Below are 23,642 nucleotides of genomic sequence, written 5' to 3' on the forward strand. Positions count from 1 at the left end.
TCACATTCCAGTCTTGCCTCCTCATAGAAAGTTTCTCAGATTATTTTTTTTTATCCTTTTTCTAGGAGAACATTATTAGTTCCTGGCAATACCTTTTGGCCTTTCCATGGCTCCAAGAACCTTTTCAAAGGTGGTGGTAGCAGCATCCCTTTTGGAGGGAGGGTATTCAAGTTCACCCTTACTTGGATTCACCCTTACTTGTATGATTGGTTGATCCAAGCCTCCTCGTATCAGGATAGTCTGCAAGTCACATCAATAGTAGTGACTCTTCTTGATACTCTAGTTTTGGTATTCAACTGCAACAAGAGTGAATTAGTTCCAATACAATGTCTGGAATACCTGGGAGTCAAATCTGACACGAACAAGAGGAAAATATTTGTACCCTTGTCTCGTCAGTTGAACATTCAGAGTCAACTTTTTTATCCTTGCTCCAACCTAGAGCTTAGGACTATATACAGCTCTTGGGAACGATGGCAGCCACTGTGGGCACAAATCACATTTTACCAAACCTCAGGAAAGGGTTCGAAAAGAGTGAACAGTATATACAAACAATTTCGCTTAGCACTCTGTATTATCTCACATATCCTTTCACTTGCAATCTGAAATTCAGAACAGTCCTAAATTATCTATACCTTATACTGAGAGAAACAGATGCAAGTCTCAGATGTTATAAAAACGGAAAAGCTGTTTATTAAACAATGTTGGCAGCAATGACAAATATGATCAGAAACAGTAGATTGTGCATTACCCAAAATAATGGTACAGTATGTTAAGTACCTGTCCAGGGAATTAAGGTAGTCCACACTATCCTAATCCTGAAATATAGGATGCCTAACAACCCAAGCACTACCAGACACAAAGGAGATAACAGTGGTCAGGAACTGATGATGGTCCATATGATTCGGAACTCGGGCACTCTGGAAACAGGTAGCTCTTCCCAGCCAGGCAAGAGCAAGCAGGAGAGAAATACCACAATTGATCGAGCCTTTGTCCTGAGGCAGGCTCAGAGCCAGCTGTTGGCTGTTATCTAGGCTCCGTCAGGTAACACCTTCAAGGAAGGGGCTCTTATACTGATAGTGAGGTTGCAAAAGAGATTGTAGTAGATCGGGTATCTTTAAATAACAATAAAAATCAGACAAAAGATTGCCAATTAATACTGTCAAGTACTAAGCATGATGTACTTAGGAACAACAAACATAGTTTGAAATGTCTATATGCGAATGCCAGGAGCCTAAGAAATAAGATGGGGGAGTTGGAATATATTGCACTAAATGAAAAATTAGATATAATAGGCATCTCTGAGACCTGGTGGAAGGAGGATAACCAGTGGGACACTGTCATACCGGGGTACAAATTATATCGTAGTGATAGGGTGAATCGGATTGGTGGAGGGGTAGCATTGTATATTAACGAGAGCCTTGAATCAAATAGATTGAAAATTCTGCAGGAAACAAAACACTCCTTGGAATCACTGTGGATTGAAATTCCATGTGCAAAGGGGAAAAGGATAGTGATAGGAGTGTACTACCGTCCGCCTGGCCAGGACGAACAGACGGATGCGGAAATGTTAAAGGAAATCAGGGACGCAAACAAACTGGGCAACACAATAATAATGGGGGATTTCAATTACCCGCATATAGACTGGGTTAATGTAACATCTGTACACGCAAGGGACATAGGATTTCTTGATGAAATCAAGGACAGCTTCATGGAACAGCTAGTTCAGGAGCCGACAAGAGAAGGAAAAATACTAGACTTAGTCCTTAGTGGTGCTCATGATCTAGTGCAGGGGGTAACGATACGAGGGCCGCTTGATAACAGTGATCATAATATGATCGGTTTTGATATTGGCATTGAAGGAAGTGAAACTAGGAAATCAAGTACGCTAGCGTTTAACTATAGAAAAGGTGATTACGACAAAATGAGAAAAATGGTGAAAAAAAGACTGAAAGGAGCAGCTCGCAGAGTAAAAAACTTGCATCAGGCGTGGATGCTGTTTAAAAACACCATCCTGGAGGTTCAGGACAAATATATTCCACGTATTAGAAAAAAGGGAAAAAAGACTAAATGTCAGCCGGCGTGGCTAAACAGTAAGATAAAGGAAATCATTAGAGCCAAAAAACAATCCTTCAGAAAGTGGAGAAGAGAACCAACTGAAAGTAACAGGATAGATCATAAGGAATGCCAAGCCAAATGCAAAGCGGAGATCAGGAGGGCAAAAAAGGACTTTGAGAAGAAATTAGCGTTGGAAGCAAAAATACATAGTAAAAATTTTTTTAGATACATTAAAAGCAGGAAACCGGCCAAAGAGTCGGTTGGGCCGCTGGACGAAAATGGTGTTAAAGGGGCAATCAAGGAGGACAAAGCCGTAGCGGAGAAATTAAATGAATTCTTTGCTTCGGTCTTCACCGAGGAGGATTTGGGGGGGACACCGGTGCCGGAAAGAATATTTGAAGCGGGGGAGTCGGAGAAACTAAACAAATTCTCTGTAACCTTGGAGGATGTAATGGGTCAGTTCAGCAAGCTGAAGAGTAGTAAATCACCGGGACCTGATGGTATTCATCCCAGAGTATTAATAGAACTAAAAAATGAACTTGCGGAGCTACTGTTAGAAATATGCAATCTGTCCCTAAAATCGAGTGTAGTACCGGAAGACTGGAGGGTAGCCAATGTTACTCCGATTTTTAAGAAGGGTTCCAGAGGAGATCCGGGAAATTATAGACCGGTGAGTCTGACGTCGGTGCCGGGCAAGATGGTGGAGGCTATTATTAAGAATAAAATTGCAGAGCATATACAAAAACATGGACTGATGAGACAAAGTCAGCACGGATTTAGTGAAGGGAAGTCTTGCCTCACCAATCTAATGCATTTTTTTGAGGGGGTAAGCAAACATGTGGACAATGGGGAGCCGGTTGATATTGTATATCTGGATTTTCAGAAGGCGTTTGACAAAGTGCCGCACGAAAGACTCCTGAAGAAATTGCAGAGTCATGGAATCGGAGGTAGGGTATTATTATGGATTAAGAACTGGTTGAAAGATAGGAAGCAGAGAGTAGGATTGCGTGGCCAGTATTCTCAGTGGAGGAGGGTAGTTAGTGGGGTCCCGCAGGGGTCTGTGCTGGGTCCGTTGCTTTTTAATGTATTTATAAATGACCTAGAGATGGGAATAACTAGTGAGGTAATTAAATTCGCCGATGACACAAAATTATTCAGGGTCGTCAAGTCGCAGGAGGAATGTGAACGATTACAGGAGGACCTTGCGAGACTGGGAGAATGGGCGTGCAAGTGGCAGATGAAGTTCAATGTTGACAAGTGCAAAGTGATGCATGTGGGTAAGAGGAACCCGAATTATAGCTACGTCTTGCAAGGTTCCGCGTTAGGAGTTACGGATCAAGAAAGGGATCTGGGTGTCGTCGTCGATGATACGCTGAAACCTTCTGCTCAGTGTGCTGCTGCGGCTAGGAAAGCGAATAGAATGTTGGGTGTTATTAGGAAGGGTATGGAGTCCAGGTGTGCGGATGTTATAATGCCGTTGTATCGCTCCATGGTGCGACCGCACCTGGAGTATTGTGTTCAGTACTGGTCTCCGTATCTCAAAAAAGATATAGTAGAATTGGAAAAGGTACAGCGAAGGGCGACGAAAATGATAGTGGGGATGGGACGACTTTCCTATGAAGAGAGGCTGAGAAGGCTAGGGCTTTTCAGCTTAGAGAAGAGACGGCTGAGGGGAGATATGATAGAAGTGTATAAAATAATGAGTGGAATGGATCGGGTGGATGTGAAGCGACTGTTCACGCTATCCAAAAATACTAGGACTAGAGGGCATGAGTTGAAGCTACAGTGTGGTAAATTTAAAACGAATCGGAGAAAATTTTTCTTCACCCAACGTGTAATTAGACTCTGGAACTCGTTGCCGGAGAACGTGGTACGGGCGGTTAGCTTGACGGAGTTTAAAAAGGGGTTAGATAGATTCCTAAAGGACAAGTCTATAGACCGCTATTAAATGGACTTGGAAAAATTCCGCATTTTTAGGTATAACTTGTCTGGAATGTTTTTACGTTTGGGGAGCGTGCCAGGTGCCCTTGACCTGGATTGGCCACTGTCGGTGACAGGATGCTGGGCTAGATGGACCTTTGGTCTTTCCCAGTATGGCACTACTTATGTACTTATGTACTGTCTCCTCGGGTCTTGGTGCCAGAACAACTGGAATGTAACAGGATATTCTTGCTCTGTCCCAAGTACAGTAAACAGGAGTTGTTGTTTTGCCTTTGTCAGCCTGGATGTCTCCACGTTGTCCTAGAGGCCTTCCACAGTATCCAGCCTCTGTATGAGATCTAAAAATAGTCAAGTCTGTAAAAGTCAGGTTCACAGTTTAGGGCAGTGCTTTTATGCAGAGTTTTGTCCCTACACCACTCTAGATGTGCTTCCATGGACAAGGTTTCACATGAGACCATTTCAACTTGTGCTACTCAAGTCATTGGTATCCCCCTATGTAGGATTACAAGATCTCTTCCCTTGACTTTTCAAGTGAGAACTAGTCTGTGTTGGAGGCTTCATCCCCCAGATCTTCAGGCAGGCTTGCCTCTGGAAACTCCATGACGATGATAGGTACTTATAGCCCATTTCTCTTTCTAAATTTAGATTCAGAACTGGTTAACAATTACCATATAAAAACAGGCCATATTTGGTGTACTTCCTTAGCAGTATATGTGTGCTCTCTGAAAGGGGTCAACTGATTATGACCCCTGCATAGACGTATTTATGTCCACAGTGGAATCTTAATTTATTTCTTCTTCAAAAGTTTACATTTGAACTGCTTCAAAAGGCTACTCTGAAGGATATAACTTTGAAGGCAGTGTTTAGTGGTTATGGCTTCTGCCAGGAGAGTATCTGAAATTCAAGCCCTATCTTGTAGAGATCCTTTTCTCAGATTTTCTGAAGCTGGTGTTAATATTCAAACAGTTCATTTGTTTCCTCATTTCATCTTCATCTTAACGGTGCTGAATATATTCCTTGAAATTAATGGATTTTAAGCAGTTTCTGTTCTGCTATTTGGAGGTCACTAATGACTTCAGACATTCTGACCATCTCTTTGTCCTCATTGCAGGACCCAAAAGAGGTATGGCTGCTTCTAAAGCAACCATTTCTCGCTGGTAAAAGGAGGCTGTCTCTTCAGCCTGTTGGTAGGATTTAAAGGCACATTCTACCAGAGCCCTTTCCACATCCTTCGCAGAGTTGCAGGCAGTGTCTGTGAATGAGAATTGTAGATCTGCAATGTGGTGGTCTTGTCATTCATTCTCCAGACATTACCGTCTAGAGTAGAGTAGAGGCTTCTTTCAGGGCTTTGGTGCGTTCAGCTTTCTTCTGACTTGAAGACTGCTTTTCTGAATCCCAGTAGTCTGGACTGACACTGTAATGATATAGACAGAAAATTTAGATCTTAACTTCTAATTCTTTCCTTTAGTCCCAATGGATCAGTCAAGAACCAGCTCTATATATAAACAGTTTCTGGCTTGTTTTATTTATGGGCACAGGTTTTTTTCAGTGTGCTTAAGAACATAAGAATAGCCATACTGGGTCAGACCAATGGTCCATCTAGCCCAGTATCCTGTTTCCCATCAGTAGCTAATCCAGGTCACAAGTATCCGCAGCAGGTTTCCAAGGTGAACAGCCTCTGGCGTGTTAGAACAACGTAGGTAAGGGAAGTCGGCAAGTCAGATCCATAATTTAGGGATAAGGATTGGCTCTAAGGGCTGGGTCGGTCGGGCTGGGGCGCGAAGCGGGGCTGGGCGCATGCCGCGGCTGGACGAGGCGCCGCCCCGCGTACCCCGCGGGGCAGCGGCGACTCTGGACGCGCGCCAGGCCCTTCCCGTGGATCGCCCCAGCTGCGGCGGGCGCCTCTCCCCCCACCTCACCCCGGCCTCCCCACCCCGGGGCGGGGGGGTAAGGGCGGTGGGCGGGCCGGCGTCCCACCTCGGCCCGCGCCTAGCAGCCGGCTTAGAACTGGTGCGGACCGGGGGAATCCGACTGTTTAATTAAAACAAAGCACCGCGAAGGCCCGCAGCGGGTGTTGACGCAATGTGATTTCTGCCCAGTGCTCTGAATGTCAAAGTGAAGTACCTGGCAGAAACCCAAATAGTAGCAATATTCCATATTACCAATCCATAAGAAAAGAATAGCCACACTGAGTGAGACCAACAGTCCATCCAGCCCAGCATCCTGCCTCCCAACAGTAGCCAATCCAGGCCACAAGCACCCAGCAGAAACCCAAACAGTAGCAATATTCCGTATTACCAATCCCAGGTAATTCCTTGCAAAGTGTCAACTATACTTCCACAATCTCTTGCAAAGTATCAGTAATATTTCCATGGTCCTACTTGGTATGCAAACCTATTTCATCAGTCTATTAGGATTTATTTATCGCCTTACTTTACATCTAGACTTACATCCAGCTACCCTTTTTCAGTTCTAAGCAGGTAAAAGCATCAAAAAGTACCAGAACAAACCACTGGGAATTATAGTAATGTTGACAGAAAAATCTAACTATACTACACGTTTTTTTGTTTCAACAATTTTTATTGATGACAAACAGATTAATATACAGAAGCAACAGAATGCCATCTGTAAAACATACAAAGTAGAAATAACATAACCGTCATCAACCTGTTGTTTTTAACCGTCCCCCCCCCCCCCCCCCCCCCCAATTTTTGGCTTCCAACAATTTCAACAGTTTTAGTAAAAGTACATCTAGTAGTAATAGAATTTGCCTTGCACTGTATATTCTTTGATTATACCAAAAGATAATAGGCATAACTAATACCGATTCAGAGGTCCGTGTACTCTAATTTCGACTATTGTCCCCGTCAATACATTATTGTTATAGGACTCCCTAAATATAAAAGCATTCGTCAGTCTTCTGAACATTTCTCCCCCCCAAACCCTAACCACTTTATATTACCAACTATTGTCAGCTTCAAAACCCTGTCCCCAATATAACAGGCATAGTAACATAGTAAATGATGGCAGATAAAGACCTGTACGGTCCATCCAGTCTGCCCAACGCTTAACATATTTATAGCCCCTTCCAAACCTAAGCTGAACCCCTTTAATCATTTTATAAAACTCTGTCCGTCCCCCCAACTAGTAGCCTTCCCCCTTTAAGAACAAATTTAGATGCTTGCCCCTATATAAACCATACCTATTCCCCCAACCCTAACCTCCCCCCATTCCCCTCCCCAATCCTCCCCACTGCTCCCTCTCACACTCATACCAAACCATATAGTCCTAGAAGCTTGTACTCTGATAGCCCCAGGACTCCCCCTCCCCCCCCCCCCCCTAAAGGTGGGTCAAGGAACTACTACATGTTTTTTAAATAAAGTTTTTATGTTCTTCCTAAACAAAAAAAGAATATGATTGTAAGAGAGAGAACTTTCCATCAATGTCTTTCCATAATAGATACTGCTACTGCTATTGTAAAGTTTTTCTTACTAAGGGCAAGTTTCACTGCTTTATCAAGGCTAGATGTACACAGCACTATAGTGGCAGATGGGCATAACCTATTAGTCTGGACTGATCCTTTGGGACTAAAGGAAAGAAAATTAGCAGGTAAGATCTAAATTCTCTATTCTATAACCTAAGCACGTAATTGTTTCGACGTGCCCATCCAGCTTACCTTGTGAATGCTCCCTTGCAGTTAATAAGCTTGTATGTTCACATTATAGAATACCACTGTTTGTATCTAGCACTTACGTGCATAAATATGGCATTCATTTGTATAAGTGCTGGTATTTTATAATCTTAGCACACAAATCATGCTTATGTTTAGGCGCTAAATTATAAAATTAGGAAATCAGTAACCAGCCAGAAGGTAACATCCAGGCCACCAGCTGGGGACAGGGGAGCTTACAGTTTGCTGGAGTGTTTTTGGCCTAAATGTGGAACTTTCCAATCGCAGAACTGTCATTGATGGTATTAGGAGTCCTCTGTGAAGAATACTACGAAAAGCCAATGGTAAGCAAATTTGTGGGATCTTTTGATGCTTTCTTCGCTCTTAAGCCAATGAAAGTGATGAAGTTTTGCTTCTGAGGAGGCTCCCCTCTAGCACTCAGGGGAAGGAAGATCCTGTGAGCTACACAGGCATTGCTGTCTGGAGAGGAGGGAGTGGCAGAAACCACTGAGGAAAAAAAAAATGAGGCAACTGACATAAAAACATAAGTTATCAAGATGTGGTAAAAGGCACTTTGATATACCACTGTTTGTGAGCCATATGAAAAAAATAGATAAACATATTTTGCTTGCTGCCACTGTTGAGACATTTGAGGTCTTTTTCCTCCTCATTATTTTTATTGACTTTTAATGATTTATTCTGCTGTATATGGGAGTTAGTGGAACATATGTTTTTTCAACTTTGAGTTGAGACATGGAAGTGTGAAATTTTGAGATTCCACCATATATGATAGTAAATGGTGGAATCTCTATATACATTTACAAATGCTGATAGAAAAAAAGTGAGCTCTGGTTTGTGAAACTTGGCTGTTTTGTGAGCTTCAGGGTGTGGGCTTGGGTTGACTACCTACCATGTTTCCATGATTCCATTTCCTTCTCATGTAGCTAAGGTGCCCTTTCCCCTGACTCTGCGCTTCAAGCCTATGCTCCAGCAGGGAATCGAGCTCTTGTCTCTGGATGCATCTTGGTAAGTTGAGGAATATGCAGTGGTGTGCTGGTAAATTTTTAACAGGCTCTCTCTCCCCAGTCCACCTCTGCACCCCCCCCCCCAAAATTGCAGAGCTGGCTATGGGGGGGGGGGCAATGCATTACTCTCTCCAGGAAAAAAAAATTAAATGATCCCAGGTTCCAATCTAATTCATGTTTAATATGGGATAAAATGCCATAAGTAAATAAATATAAACTTTTAACGTTCAGCACCTGATTCTCAAAGTGAACATATTCCAAACACTATAATGAAAATAAAATTATTTTTTTTCTACCTTTGTTGTCTGACTTTGTTTCTCTGATCATGCTGGCCCAGTATCTGATTCTGCTGCTCTCTATCTGTTCCCTTGACTCCGTTTCTAGGGCTTCCTTTCCATTTATTTCTTTTCTTTCCTCCTTCATTTCTGGTCCTCCGTAGACTTGACTGTACAGTGGATCCAGCTTCTGCCTATTTTCTCCATCCATGTGCAATTTCTCTCCTCATTTCCTTTTGCCTCATCTAATCTCCTTCCTCTATCTTCTCTCCTTGTCCAGCATTTCTTCTCTCTCCCTTCCCTCCCCTCCATCCATGTCTAGAATTTCTCTTGCCCTCCCCTCCATCCATGTCCTGAAACTCTCCTCTCTCCCCTGCCCCTCTCTACCCATCCATACCCAGCAATTCTCTTCTCTCCCCTGCCCCCCTCTACCCATCCATGCCCAGCAATTCTCTCCCCTGCCCTCCCGCTCCCATCCATGTCCAGTGATTCTCCATCGCCCCCATCCTCCCCTCCCATCCATCTTTTTGTATTACCTCCGTCGAAGCGCCGCGTTATTTAAGGCCCTGCTGCCCGTCTCCAGCCTTCCCCTGCTTGCTTCGTGATGATGTTCGTTCCCTCAGTCCCGCCTTCGCGGAAAAAGGAAATGACGTCAGAAGGCGGGACTAAGGGCACGAACTCATCAGAAGCAGGCAGGGAAGGCTGGAGACGGGCAGCAGGGCTTTAAATAACGCGGCGCTTCGAGGGAGGTAATAGAAACTGATGGATGGGATGGGAGGGTGGGGGCGAAGGACATCGTTGGACATGTTTGGGAGGGGAGGTAAGCATGGCCTGTGATGGCGCCCTCCTGCCATGCTTACCTCCCGTAATGGAGCCGGCTCACCCCTAAGAACAACCGGCTCGCAAGAGCTGCTTGTTAAATTTTGACAGCTCTTGCGAGCCGGAACGAGCCGGCTCCAGCGCACCACTGGGAATATGATGGTGGTTTTATGTTGAGGTAAAAAAAATTTTCCACTTAAAAACATGACGGCAGATAAGAGCTGAATGGCCCATCCAGTCTACCCATCCACAGCAGCCACTAACTCCTCCTTTCCCTAAGAGATCCCACATACCTGTCCCATGCTTTCTTGAATTCAGGCAATTCCACTCATCCACCCTTTCCATGAAAACGTTTTCTCTTAGATTACTCCTGAGCCTAACACCTCTTAACTTCATTCTATGCTCTCTCGTTCCAAAGTTTTCCCTCATTTGAAAGAGGTACAGTATTAGTGCCACAGAAGTATTTGAACATCTATCATATCCCCTCTCTCCCGCCTTTCTTCCAAAGTATGCATATTGAGAGCTTTGTCTGTTCCCATATGCTTTATGATGGAGACTATTGACCAATCTTTTTGTAGGTGCGGTCTCCAGAACTGCACACAGTATTCTAGATGGGAGCCTCACCGGAGATTTATAAAAGGGCACTACCACCTCCTTTTTTCCCTGCTGGCCATTCCCCTCCCTATGCACCTGAGCATCCGTCTGGCTCGGGTATGGCCAGCATGATCATAAGACACAATCACCCCCAAGTCCTGCTCTTTAGTACGCAAGTACTTCATCCCCTATAACTATAATGTTCCCTTAGATTTTTGCAACCTCTGTGTAGGACCCAACATTTTTGGCACTAAATCTAAGTTGCGAACTGGACCGTTCTTCAAGCTTTTCCAGATCCCTCTGCATGCTATCCACACCCTCCAGGGTGTCTACCCTATTATAGAGTTTGGTATCATCCGCAAAGACAAACTTTACCAGACAGTCCTTTCACAATATCACAAAGATGCTAAAAAGAGCAGACAGGTCAGACTAACAAGTCAGTAGTTCCCAAACTTCTCCTTGCTTCCACTCTTGTGCAGAGGGACCACATCCAGACTCTAAGGAAGCATTGAAGAGGTCAGGCAGCAAAGTCTTTACCCTTGGATGTATCCCATCGGCTCTGTCGCTTTGTCTATTTTAAGTTATCTAGCTCCTCACAAACAATGTTCTGAGAATTAGTCCTGGTCTACCAAACATCCATTCCCATTAGCATTTGTTTTCTGCGGTCCTACCCCTGGCCTTTCGTCCATGAACACAGAATAGAAATAATTGTTAAACAATGCAGCTTTATCCTAATAATATTCCTCCCCTTCACCATTTTGGCCCTTACTCCTATCACTTACATAGATTTAAAAAAATGTCCCCCAATTTTGCCGCACTATCTTTTCTTTCATTTGTATCTTTGATTTCCTGATGTCTTGTCCAGCTTTTCTAGATATTATTGCCCGACTTCCTCTTTCTGCGTCGTCTTCATAACTTGTGAAGGCTAATCTTTTTTTTTTCTCTTTTTGCAGCTTTTGAAAACCAAAGTGGCTGTCTAATTTTTTTTCCTGTCTTACATACTTTTCTAACAAGAAGGTTAAAAGAGCTCCTTTCAATTGCTTTTCTACTTCCTTCAGCTGTTCCCATCCAACTAACTTCCTTGAGATATTCCCCCATCTTGGCAAAGTGACTTCTTTTGAAATCTAGAACCTTCAATCTTGAATAAGCTGTCTCCTCATGTGTCTTAATATTGAACTACACCATCCGGTGATCACTAGATACCAAATGATCACCCACCATGACATCAGAAACACTCTCCCCGTTTTGTAAGCACCAAGTCCAGAATAGCTTTGTTCTGCGTGGGTTCCTTTACCAACTACTTTGAATCTTTTCTAATTCTGCTATATTTTTTTTTTTTTTTAGATACAGTGACCAGAATTGAACGCAGTACTCGGGGTGAGGTTGCACCATGGAATGATACAGAGGCATTATAATATTCTTGGTCTTATTTTGCATCCCTTTTCTAATATCAACACAAACATATCTAAATCTGCAGTACCCAAGCTGCAAAGGACTCAAATACAAATATGCATCCAGTTTTTTCTACATAAGCACACAACTGTGGAACGCATTACCAAAAGCCTTGAAAACTACGAACAACCACCTAAACTTCTGGAAAACACTTAAAACTAACCTGTTTAAAAAGGCATACCCTACCAATCCAACATAAATGCCTGATCTCTGCAACACAACAAAACTAAAAAACGTAATGGACATAACACAGTTCTTCCGTTGTACGATTCCCTAGTGTGGCTATGCCAAATGAACTTTATCTTACCACAACATCACTTTGTATTTGGTTACACCGAAGTCTGTAATGCCTCTCCAGTACTATGTAAGCCACATTGAGCCTACAAATAGGTGGGAAAATGTGGGATATAAATGTAACAAATAAATAAATTACTGGAGAATCCAATATCCCCTTGATTCTAGATGACCCCACAGCAGGTACGCCCCAATCAACATCCGGCATATTAAGTCACCTATCAGAAGTGGAGTAGTAGCCTAGTGGTTAGTGCAGTGGACTTTGATCCTGGAGAACTGAGTTCGATTCCCACTGCAGCTCCTTGTAACTGTGGGCAAGTCACTTAACCCTCCATTGCCCCAGGTACAAAATAAGTATCTGTATATATGTAAACCGCTTTGAATGTAGTTGCAAAATACCACAGAAAGGCGGTATTTCAAGTCCTATTTCCTTTTCCCTTTCATAGCTATCTTTTGAATATCTTAAATCTGTCCATTTCTTCTGATTTATGAGGGAGGCCTGTTTATTGCACCAATGTAAATACTTTTTCCGTTCCCTCTTTCCAGATTAACCCACAGTTCTTCCTTACCTCCTATGTCCTGCAATTCTGACACTTTTAATATTATTCCTAATGACACTCCTTCACCCTTTTTTCCTGAATATATTATAGCCAGGTATAACTATATCCTAGTCATGGTTCTCTGTGAACCACGTCTCTGTGTCCGCTACTGAATCCAAGTCTGCTTCTACAATTATTGCCTCTAGATCTAGAAATTTGTTTCCCTTGCCACAGGCATTAAAGTTCTCCAGATATTGGTCTTTTTCCCATTTATATCTTATATTCCTGAGAGTTGTTAATGACTCCACTGCTAACTCCAGGCTCCGCCCTTTCTGCCTTGCCTCACCCATGCTTGGAATAAACTCCCTGAGCCCATACGCCAGGCCCCCTCCCTGCCCATCTTCAAATCCTTGATCAAAGCCCACCTCTTCAATGTCGCCTTCGGCACCTAACCACTACACCTCTATTCAGGAAATCTTGACTGCCCCAACTTGACATTTCGTCCTTTAGATTGTAAGCTCCTTCGAGCAGGGACCGTCCTTCTTTGTTAAACTGTACAGCGCTGCGTAACCCTAGTAGCGCTCTAGAAATGTTAAGTAGTAGTTTTCTGACCCATCCCCACCAATTCTAGTTTAAAGCCCTCTGCAGTACATTAGCCAGGCTGTTACGGAATATACTTTTTATATATAGTTATTTGGATTTTGCTCATTTTTTTTTAGTAGTCGTTCAAGATGAGACCCTGGAGGACTCACAATCTAAGTTGGTACCTGAGGCAATGAAGGGTTAAGTGACTTGCCCAAGATCATAAGTAGCAGCAGTGAGATTTGAACCAGCCACCTCTGGATGCCAAACCTGATGCTCTAACCAGTAGGCCACCTCCACTTTTTCCCTTTGATAGATGGATGCCATCTGTGCTCAGAAGGTCTTGGAAAAGCATCCCATGGTCAAGGAAACCAAAGCATTCACTCTGGCATCATCCACACAGCCACAGATTCAGCTCCAGGATACGAGCTTCCCTCATTTGGCCTGTACCTTCTCAATGAGAACACCACCTGTGCAGTTGCCACCTGTGCACTTAACTGCTTCACCCTCTGTCCCAAAGCCATGAAGTCACATTTCCTTATTGTCTTCTCCAGACCGTTCCCTACGAGTGGGTAATATGCACTCCTACCAGCAGAGGGAGACTGAGAATTATTGAACAGTGCTCGTGTATAATGGACTTTGCAACCCTGTCCTGCTCAGTATTTCTCAGTCTCCCAGCAGAGGTAGGTGCTATGCAACCCTGCTCCATGTTTTTGGTGGTGCGTTGGTTCACTGCGGCATCGAAACTGTGAACGGGAATCAGATCCGCGGAGATCAAACGGAACGTTTACTCCACTACCTAACAGATTACCCTGCCGAAAGTGACCACAAGGTGACTACGACCCTGATTCTTCACCTACCTCGTGGCCACAACGGTCACCTATACCCGGACCGAGATCGCAACCGCAGACGTGCTCAATCGGAGCAACAAAGCCCCCGAGGAACTTGGCCGGCGAACGCTGTGACCGGAGTACTCACCTAGGTCCAATGTACCGAACAACCAGGGGTCCTATATAGGTCTTTAGAACCGGACCAGAACATGAAGGAGCCCGGAAAGGGCACGAATTCACCAATGGAACAACTCCCGCAGAAACCTCAATAAGAGGCTAATAACCGATCAAATCGAAGGGGAGATCGGGTGGAGATGACTACTTAAAACGCCGCTCCCTATTCCATGAACAGCTCCCGATCTGGCCCTGAGAAGCCTTCACATAACGCAGGGTGAGACAGAAAGCTCCAGAACAGACACTGTCGCCCAAGACGTGGCTGACCTGATCTGAACCTGGTCAGTAAAACTGCTGCTTAAACAGTCCCCAGCTTGTCTTGGCTAATTGACTGGTGGGATCTTGGCCTACTTTGGTGGGCTCCAAACAGCTCATGAGATCCTGCTTGTTCCAGCTGCTTAAACAGTCCCCAGCTTGTCTTGGCTAATTGACTGGCGGGATCTTGGCCTACTTTGGTGAGCTCCAAACAGCTCATGAGATCCTGCTTGTTCCAGCCCCGATACTCCAGCCTATTCCGGCCCATCTGCTCCTGATTGTTCCAATCCGCCTGATCCAGTCACTACTTAGGCACCCGTAAACACCTCAGTCAACACTCATGGCCCCGATACACATTCTTCTCCTTGCCCTGGCCCTTCCTAATCTTTTCCCCCTCCCCCTACCGCTGCCTACAGCATCCATGTCTTCTCCCGTCCTGCTCACTATTTCAATACCCTACCCACCCCCACTCTTCACCACCTCACCATCTCTCCTATCCCCCTCCTCCTTCCTAGCTCTCAACCTTCAACACTTCCTTCCCGCCATTAACCCATCCCCATTCCTCCTAAGCGCATCCCGGCTTCGTCGCCTTCGTCACCCTACCTCCCCCACCCTCCTCCGCACTCTCTTGCTCCTTCTCCTGTTATCCATGGGAGACATCAATCCCAATCCAAGTACCCCACACCTGTCCTTGTCCTATCCATGCAAACGATTCCGGGATGTCTCAAATCTCATCTCTATTCCCCTCTTCCCTCCCTCTTCCCTCCCCTTCTCGTGTGCCATGTGGAATGCGTGCTCGGTCTGCAACAAACATTTACCACCCCCCTGACAAGTCCCTCCCGTTTTTCCTTACTGACTTCTCTGGCTCTCAGTTTTTCTTGAACCCTCATCTCCATCCCTCATTCTTGGAGACTTTAACATACACGCCGACGACTCATCCGACTCTTACGCTTCCCAGTTCCTCACTCTGACATTCTCCTTCAACCTCCAGCTGAGCTTCACCACCCCTACTCACCAGTCTGGCCATTGTCTTGACCTGGTCCTCTCCTCTGCCTGCTCACCCTCCAATTTCTGCGCTTCTGCTCTCCCTCTCTCAGATCATCACCTGATCACCTTCATACTTCATCAGCCTCCCCCTCAGTCCCGCCCAACACTAACCACTACTCCTAGGAATCTCCAGGCTGTCGACCCTCCCACCTTATCCTCTCAAATCTCTAATCTCCTCCCGTCCATCATGTCCTCCGATTCTGTCGACAAGGCTGTCTCTACTGTAATGATTAGATCTGCCTCACCCGTTTGAGCAGCGGAAGCCAGGGGCTCTCTCTACTATCCTGGATAGAACTGCATATCCCCTCTAGATATTTAATCACCCCAACCTTGTATCTGCACATGACAGGCTTACACCGTCAGGCAGTAGCAACCTCCCCAATTAGAAAGGAGCCCAGTATTCAGTAGATAGAGTAATATAGTTTATTAGCATTGTCATCTCACCCAAAGATGGTACAGGCAAGCAGGTATTCATATGATGGTACAGCAGTACACGGCACTTTTCTCTCTCTAGCCTTCTGAAGACTTCTCTTGTAGCCTTCCTTCTCCCTTCTCCTTCACTCATTGATCTAATACCCCTCAGACTGCTGCTTATATACAATTTTAACCCCGTTCATTCCAATGGACCCTAGCTTGCTCACCAGAGATCTTGGTTCTTATCAGTTGATCAGGATGACTTCACATGTTCCCAAACCATCCTCTAGCCCCCCCTTACGATGTTCTCACCCGGGGTGCAGCTGACCCAGTACTATCTCTACATAACCATAGTAACTCTTGCTCATGACGTCTTGCAGGTGCCAGTCCCAGAGCAAATGCCCCCTCCCTTGCCAGTTCAGCACTTGCTACAGTGAAATATAACTGTGTCAAAGGTGATCTCTGATTTTTACAGGCCTATCTCTCTGGGAACTCATTTCAGCTTGAGCTGCAGAAAAATGTACTTTGTATCAGAGATGGTGTTTGATTTCTAAGAGAGGCCTAGCTCTTTAGCCTGAGCCATTGGCCTGTATTTTACTGAGAGCAAGGGCTAGCATAACTCTTCACTACTCACAATGCCACTCTCTCCTCTGCTCTGGACACCCTTGCACCATCCATCTCCCGTCCCACAAGACGTACTAATCCCCAGCCCTGGCTGACCCCTTGCATCCAATACTTTCGCTCCTGCGCCCGATCTGCTGAACGCCTCTGGAGGAAATCTCGCACCCATAGTGACTTCATTCATTACAAATTCATGCTATCCTCTTTCCAGTCCTCCCTATTCCTTGCCAAACAGGACTATTACACCCAATTGACTAATTCTCTCAGCTCCAACCCTCGTCGTATCTTCAACACCCTTCTCAAAGTGCCCTCGGCTCCCACCCCCCCCCCCCCTCACTCTCTCCTCAATCACTGGCTGACTACCTCCGCAACAAGGTGCAAAAGATCAACCTTGAATTCACTACCAAGCCACCTCCTCCTCTTCACCCATTAACCCACTCCCTCAACCAACCAACCCAGGCCACCTCCTCCTCTTTTCCTGACATCACCGAGGAGGAAACCGCCCACCTTCGCTCCTCCTCAAAATGCACCACCTGTTCCTCTGATCCCATCCCCACCAACTTACTAAACACCATCTCTCCTACTGTCACCCCCCCCCCCCCCCCCCCCATCTGTCATATCCTCAACCTCTCTCTCTCCACTGCAACTGTCCCTGACACCTTCAAGCATGCTGTAGTCACACCACTCCTCAAAAAACCTTCACTAGACCCTACCTGCCCTTCCAACTACCGCCCCATCTCCCTCCTACCCTTCCTCTCCAAGATACTTGAACGCGCCATTCACAGCCGCTGCCTTGATTTTCTCTCCTTTCATGCCATCCTCGATCCGCTTCAATCCGGTTTTCGCCCTCTACCCTCGACAGAAACGGCACTCACTAAAGTCTGTAATGACCCGTTCCTTGCCAAATCCAAAGGTCACTACTCCATCCTCATCCTCCTCGACCTATCCGCCACTTTTGACACTGTCAATCATAAACTACTTCTTGCTGCACTATCCTCATTTGGGTTCCAGGGCTCTGTCCTCTCCTGGTTCTCCTCCTATCTCTCCCACAGTACCTTCAGAGTACACTCCCATGGATCTTCCTCCACCCCCATCCCGCTCTCTGTTGGGGTTCCTCAGGGATCAGTCCTTGGATCCCTTCTTTTTTCAATCTATACCGCTTTCCTGGGCTCACTGATCTCATCTCATAGCTACCAATATCATCTTTATGGTGACGACACTCAGCTTTATCTCTCCACACCAAACATCACTGCGGAAACCCAGGCCAAAGTATCGGCCTGCTTATCCGACATTGCTGCCTGGATGTCCAACCGCCACCTGAAACTGAACATGGCCAAGACCGAGCTCATTGTCTTTCCACCCAAACCCACTTCTCCTCTCCCTCCATTCTCTATCTCAGTCGATAACACCCTCATCCTCCCCGTACCATCTGCCCGCAACCTCGGAGTCATCTTCGACTCCTCCCTCTCCTTCTCTGCCCATATCCAGCAGACAGCCAAGACCTGTCGCTTCTTTCTGTATAACATCAGCAAAATTCACCCTTTCCTCTCTGAGCACACCACCCGTACTCATCCACTCTCTCATTACCTCTTGCCTTGACTACTGCAACCTACTCCTCACTGGCCTCCCACTTAACCATCTATCCCCCCTTCAATCTGTTCAGAACTCTGCTGCGCGTCTTATCTTCCGCCAAGACCGTAATGCTCATATCACCCCTCTCCTCGAGTCACTTCACTGGCTTCCGATCAGGTACCACATACAATTCAAGCTTCTCCTACTAACCTACAAATGCACTCAATCTGCAGCCCCTCACTACCTCTCTACCCTCATCTCCCCATACACTCCTACCCATAACCTCTGATCACAGGACAAATTCCTCCTCTCAGTACCCTTCTCCACCACAGCCAACTCCAGGCTCTGCCCCTTCTGCCTCGCCTCACCCTATGCCTGGAATAAACTCCGAGGCCATACGCCAAGCCCCCTCCCTATCCATATTCAAATCCTTGCTCAAAGCCCACCTCTTCAATGTCGCTTTCGGCACCTAACCATTGTACCTCTACCCAAGTAACCTAGACTGCTCCGATTTCTGATTGACTACACTTTTTGTTCTTTTGACCTTTAGATTGTAAGCTCCTTTGAGCAGGGACTGGCCTTTTTTGTTATTTGTACAGCGCTGCGTAACCCTGGTAGCGCTCTAGAAATGTTAAATAGTAGTAGTAGTTTTGGCCCCTTGGTTTTAGTTAGGTTTACAGGTTCCCTTTAGGGATCTTGCTTAGTGGTTTAGTAAAAGGAAAAAAAAAAAAAAAAGAAACCTCCTTGACAGAGAAACAGCTGCATTAGTCTCGGTCTCTTGGCCCCTGCACCTCTTTTTTTTGGGGGGGGGTTCTTCCCCCTTCTCTGGGAGAAGTTCCTTCAAGCAAGCACCCTAGTGGGAACAGAGCACTGTTCTTTAAAAAAAATATATATATGTCTATGTCTTTAACATAGGAAACGCCCGGGGGCAGTGGGCATTTTGGTTTCTTTGCGCCAGTTTTTGGTGCCTTCGCCTATGCAGCTGCAATCTTGAACGGAGGGGGAAGGAAGCCAGAACCAAGGCAACTTAGGAGGATTGCAGGGAGTTTGGCAGTGGGATGCTATTCCTGGTCCCTACGAAGGCGGCTTTTCTTCCTGGCCTTCCTCCTCCGATGGCGGCGCAGTCTGAGAAGTCGCGCCGTTGCATGGCCTGTTCATCATGCCGTGTGCTCTCCCATAGCACCAGCTTGTGAAGGGTTTGCAAGGAGGTGAGGTCTGGTTCTGGGGAAGAGCCAGATTTGGGTATTCCAGCGGCGATAGGGGCAGCTACGATTCCTGGGCCAACTGCTGAAGGGTTGGAGGAGCAGAGTACTTCTTCCCATGACGCGACTGACGCGGTTTTGGCGGGAATGTCCGCCATGTTGCTTCCTCTGCTTCGGTCCCTTCTTTTTCTGAGAAGACGCTGGTGATGTCGCAGCAGGACTCCATTTTCTCCAGAATTTGTGCTGCTACTCCATCAGGCTCATTGCCTGAAGACAGGAATTTCTCCTGATGTTGCAGCAGGTTCTTTGGCCACTCCTCCACGGGATGGGCCCTTGGGGTCTGCAGTTGAGGCACCCGGGTCCAAGAGGCCATGTCTGGCTGGTGTGGAGGATCTGGGGGAGGCTCTCTCCCTTGGTTCAGACCCTCCAGTAGACGCAGATGGGGGAGAGTTTTGGGACGCAGGACCCCTGGATGAACCCTTAGAGGCTCCCTTAGGTGAGGATCCTTCGGTAGTATGCATTTTTAGAAGGCAAGAGCTGCCCTCCCTGTTGGCGGAGGTACTTCAGATGCTTAAATTGTCAGAAGAGCCCCCTCAGGTGTCCCAGAAAGGGGACCTGCTTCTTAAGGGGGTTCGTAGACCTCCACAAACCTTTCCTTATCATGAGGATTTGAAGGAACTGGTGGAGGCGGAATGGCTGGTTCCCAATTCACATTTACGAATCGGTTGTGCCATGGCTCGCCTTTATCAGCTCCCTCAGGCAGATCTGGAAACCTTTTGGGTCCCCAAGGTGGACGCACTGGTTACAGCAGTCACCAAGAAGTCTGCTATCCCTCTTGAGGGTGGAGCGTCTCAAGGACCCGCAGGTTTGGAGGCTTTGTTGAAGCGCTCATTCGAGGTTTCTGCCTTGGGCTTGCAGGCCGCCATCTGTGGGGGTTTATGTGGCTCGGACCTGTTTTCGTTGGGCTGAGCGTCTCCCCGATGTTCCGGCAGACTCCTCGTTCGGCAGCCAATATCATTAATCTGGAGATGGGCACTGCTTTTCTTACGGATGCAATGTATGACTTGGTTCGGGCCTCTGCAAGGAATCTGACACTGAGCGACAGATGTAGCATCCAAAGTACGTCTGAGTCGGCTTCCTTTCGGCAGTGAGTTGGAGAAACTTGTGAGTCTAGGCAAGTCCAAAGGGGCTCTGCTTCCGGAGGATAGGTCCTGCTTGGCTTCCCGGTCTGTGGCCCGAGGGCGCCTCAGGGAGGCTCGCAGATACAGGCCAGGTAGCGATGCTGGTTCTCAACGTGCTCGGTTCTGGAATAGAGGTCAATCCTTTTAGCCCTTTCGGAGTAACCGTAGAGGTTGTGACAGAGGCGCCGGGGGATCCAGCAGTGTCAGAACCTCCCAATGAAGGTGCGGGGGCCCAGTCTCCGGTTCTGGCCGTAGGAGGCAGGCTTCAGCTGTTCTATTGGAACTGTCTGGGTAACTTCAGACCAGTGGGTTTTAGATATAGTCAGGTACAGGTATGCACTGGAGTTTTGCCATCTGCTTCCAGATGCCTTTCTCATTTCTCCTTGCAAGTCACTGTTCAAGGCCAGGGCCATGCATCAGACCCTGGCTCTGCGGGCCGTAGTTCCCGTTTTCCCAGGTGAGAGAGGTTCTGGCAGATATTCCATTTACTTTGTCTTGCCCATGAAGGGAGGGCTCCTGGCGTCCAATTCTGGACCTAAAAGGGTGAATCGGGCTTTGTGGGTGTTGCCCTTCCACATGGAGACTCAAGTCGGTTATCGTGGCAGTTCAGCCTGGGGAGTTTCTCACATCCTTGGATCTTACGGAGGCGTACCTTCACCATGGTTTTCTTCTGGCAGGAGTATAACTAACTGGATGTGAAGTTGCTTCTTCAACTCAAAAACATTAGAAGTACTGTACTTCAAACTCTGCAGTGTCTTGTTCCAGGCTAGAACCCAAAGTCCAGGGCAAAAAGTTGGATGTTTTGGTCTGGACCTGTTTCAATCATGACTAAGTCAGGAAAAGGTGCCTGAGAACCCTTATTTTATCATCCTCACTTTAATATTCCCTTATCTCTTGTTTGTCCTGTTTGTCTGTCCTAATTAGATTGTAAGCTCTGTCGAGCAAGGACTGTCTCTTCATGTTCAAGTGTACAGCGCTGCGTACGTCTAGTAGCACTATAGAAATAAGTAGTAGTAGTTTCAAGCAATGCCCTTCAGGCTTGCTACAGCACCACAGATCTTCTCCAAGGTGGTGGTAGCAGCTTGGTGCATCCCTACCTGGACGATTGGTTAATCAGGCAAAGTCAGCAGAGGAAAGCCAGAGAGCCTCGGGTCCAGTGGTTCTCCTTCTCCAGCAGTTGGGATGGATTGTCAATGCATCCAAGAGCTCACTGGTTCCCTCCCAGTCCTTGGAATTCCTGGGAGTGCATTTCATTACACGCAAAAGTGTATTGCATATCCTGAAGATCCAGTCCCAGGTGCGTCAGTTGCTGGCAATCCAGGCTGTGTCAGCGTGGGATATTTTGTAGGTGCTGGGGTCTATGGCGGCGTCCATCAAGGTGGTGGCATGGGCACATATGAGGCCTCTTCAGGCGGCCCTCCCGGCTCGCTGGTCCCCTCGGGTGGACTCTCTCTCATGCAGAGTTTCTCTCCGTCGTCCAGTGCGGCTCAGCCTTCAGTGGTGACTGGATTGTCATCTGAGCCCTGGGGCATGTCCCTCGACACTCCGGACTGGGTGTTAGTAACAATGGATGCCAACCTGACTGGGTAGTGAGCCCATTGTCAGGGACAAGTTGCTCAGGGCTCCTGGTCAGCGGCGGAGTCTCGCTGGTCCATCAATCGTCTGGAAACCAGGGCAATTCATCTTGCTCTGTTGCATTTTCAGCCGATGCTCCTATTTTGCGATGTCCAGGTTTCTCTCCGACAATGTGATAGCAGTCGCTTACGTCAGTCGTCGGTGGGGGAGGGACCAAAAGCTTTCTTTTAGCACAGGAGGTGGCGTTGATCGTGGCCTAGGCGGAACAGAACATCCGGCTTCTCTCGGCAGCACATGTTGCGGGAGCATCCAACCTACAGGTGCATTATCTAAGTCAGCATCATATGGATCCAGGGAAGTGGGCATTAGCCCCGTTTGCCTTTCAGCTCATTGTCAATCGGTGGGGCACCCCAGTAATGGATCTGATGGCCTCGGCAGAGAATGCCAAGGCTCCGTGGTTTTACCAAGCTTGGCAGGCAGCATCAGCATCCCTGAGCCACTGATGCCAGCACCCTACACATGCTTAGCTGTTGGTGACTCAAGGATGCTGTTGCCAACTGCAGAGCTTCGTAGAAGGAAGTTCTGGCCGTCTTTGGAGGAGGTCCTTCACCAGGAAGGCTATACAGCAAGGGTAAGAACTGGTGTTAGACTTTCTAGGGCCCTCCTCCCTCCCTGCCTTCCCTCCGATTTCCCCCACCTGCCATTACTGTCATACCAACAGACCCACATCAAATACTGAACAAGGGATCACAAATCAGAAATGAAAATATTTAGACAATAATTGAACTGGGAACCCCAAAGAGTTAAAACTTAGCATGTACCGCAGCACTGGAGAAATAAAAACAGAAATGCATTTCCTTTCTACTGAACACAATACAAACAAATTTGCTATTCAGATTTCCCAACGCCAATATATTTCATTTAAAATGTTCAAAATAAATTGGGTTTTTCTTTCTATCTTTATGGTCTGGGCATTGTATTTTTCCATCATGCATTCCTGTCTGTCTTCTAATTCTCATTCAAGTGGCTGCTGTCCCTCACTACTCCTGCTTCTGACATATTGATTGATCTTTTTTTTTTTTTTTAAACCCTTTCCTCTCTCTTTTTTTTTTTTTTCTTTCTGCATCACTGTCAACTCAAATTTCATCCTCTCACTGTTCTCCTTTTTAGTTTACAGCTACCTATCAGATTTCCATCTTCTCTCACCCAATAACTTTTCCATTTCCCTATCTCACTCCTTCCCCAGTCCTTCATTTCCTTTCATTACCATATTTCATCCTCTGTAATCACTATCCTTTCATTCATTTCCTTGCCACCAACTTCCTCCCCCTCCTGGCCTCTCCTTCATGGTTCCACCATTCCCAGCATCTTCTTACCTCCGCCCTTCTAGCCCAGCATCTGCTCCCTCTTAGTCCCTTCCCCACTTTTGTAGTCTTAAAGTAGCCTAGTGGTTAGTGCAGTGAACTTTGATCCTGAGGAACTGAGTTCGATTCCCACTGCAGCTCCTTGTGACTCTGGGCAAGTC

The 23,642-nt window shown here is 46.5% G+C and overlaps 1 protein-coding gene and 1 long non-coding RNA gene across 3 annotated transcripts in view; one reads left to right on the forward strand and one right to left on the reverse strand.

The window, feature by feature from the left end:
• EMC3 (ER membrane protein complex subunit 3) overlaps positions 1–23,642 on the forward strand; it is a 160,181-nt gene that overhangs the window by 109,562 nt on the left and 26,977 nt on the right. For both annotated transcript variants that reach the window (XM_030205446.1, XM_030205447.1), the window contains exon 7: positions 8,611–8,692. In XM_030205446.1, the coding sequence (XP_030061306.1) occupies positions 8,611–8,692 (82 nt within the window). The remainder of the gene's footprint in view (positions 1–8,610; positions 8,693–23,642) is intronic.
• On the reverse strand, positions 11,007–23,396 carry LOC115471673. Its single transcript, XR_003942392.1, has 4 exons — positions 23,385–23,396; positions 18,197–18,199; positions 11,965–11,972; positions 11,007–11,110 (listed from the first exon to the last, which is right to left on the reverse strand). It is a non-coding gene; the product is annotated as an uncharacterized LOC115471673 (long non-coding RNA).

This window comes from Microcaecilia unicolor, chromosome 6 (assembly GCF_901765095.1).
Source record: "Microcaecilia unicolor chromosome 6, aMicUni1.1, whole genome shotgun sequence".
In the NCBI taxonomy this organism is placed as follows: Eukaryota; Metazoa; Chordata; class Amphibia; order Gymnophiona; family Siphonopidae; genus Microcaecilia; species Microcaecilia unicolor.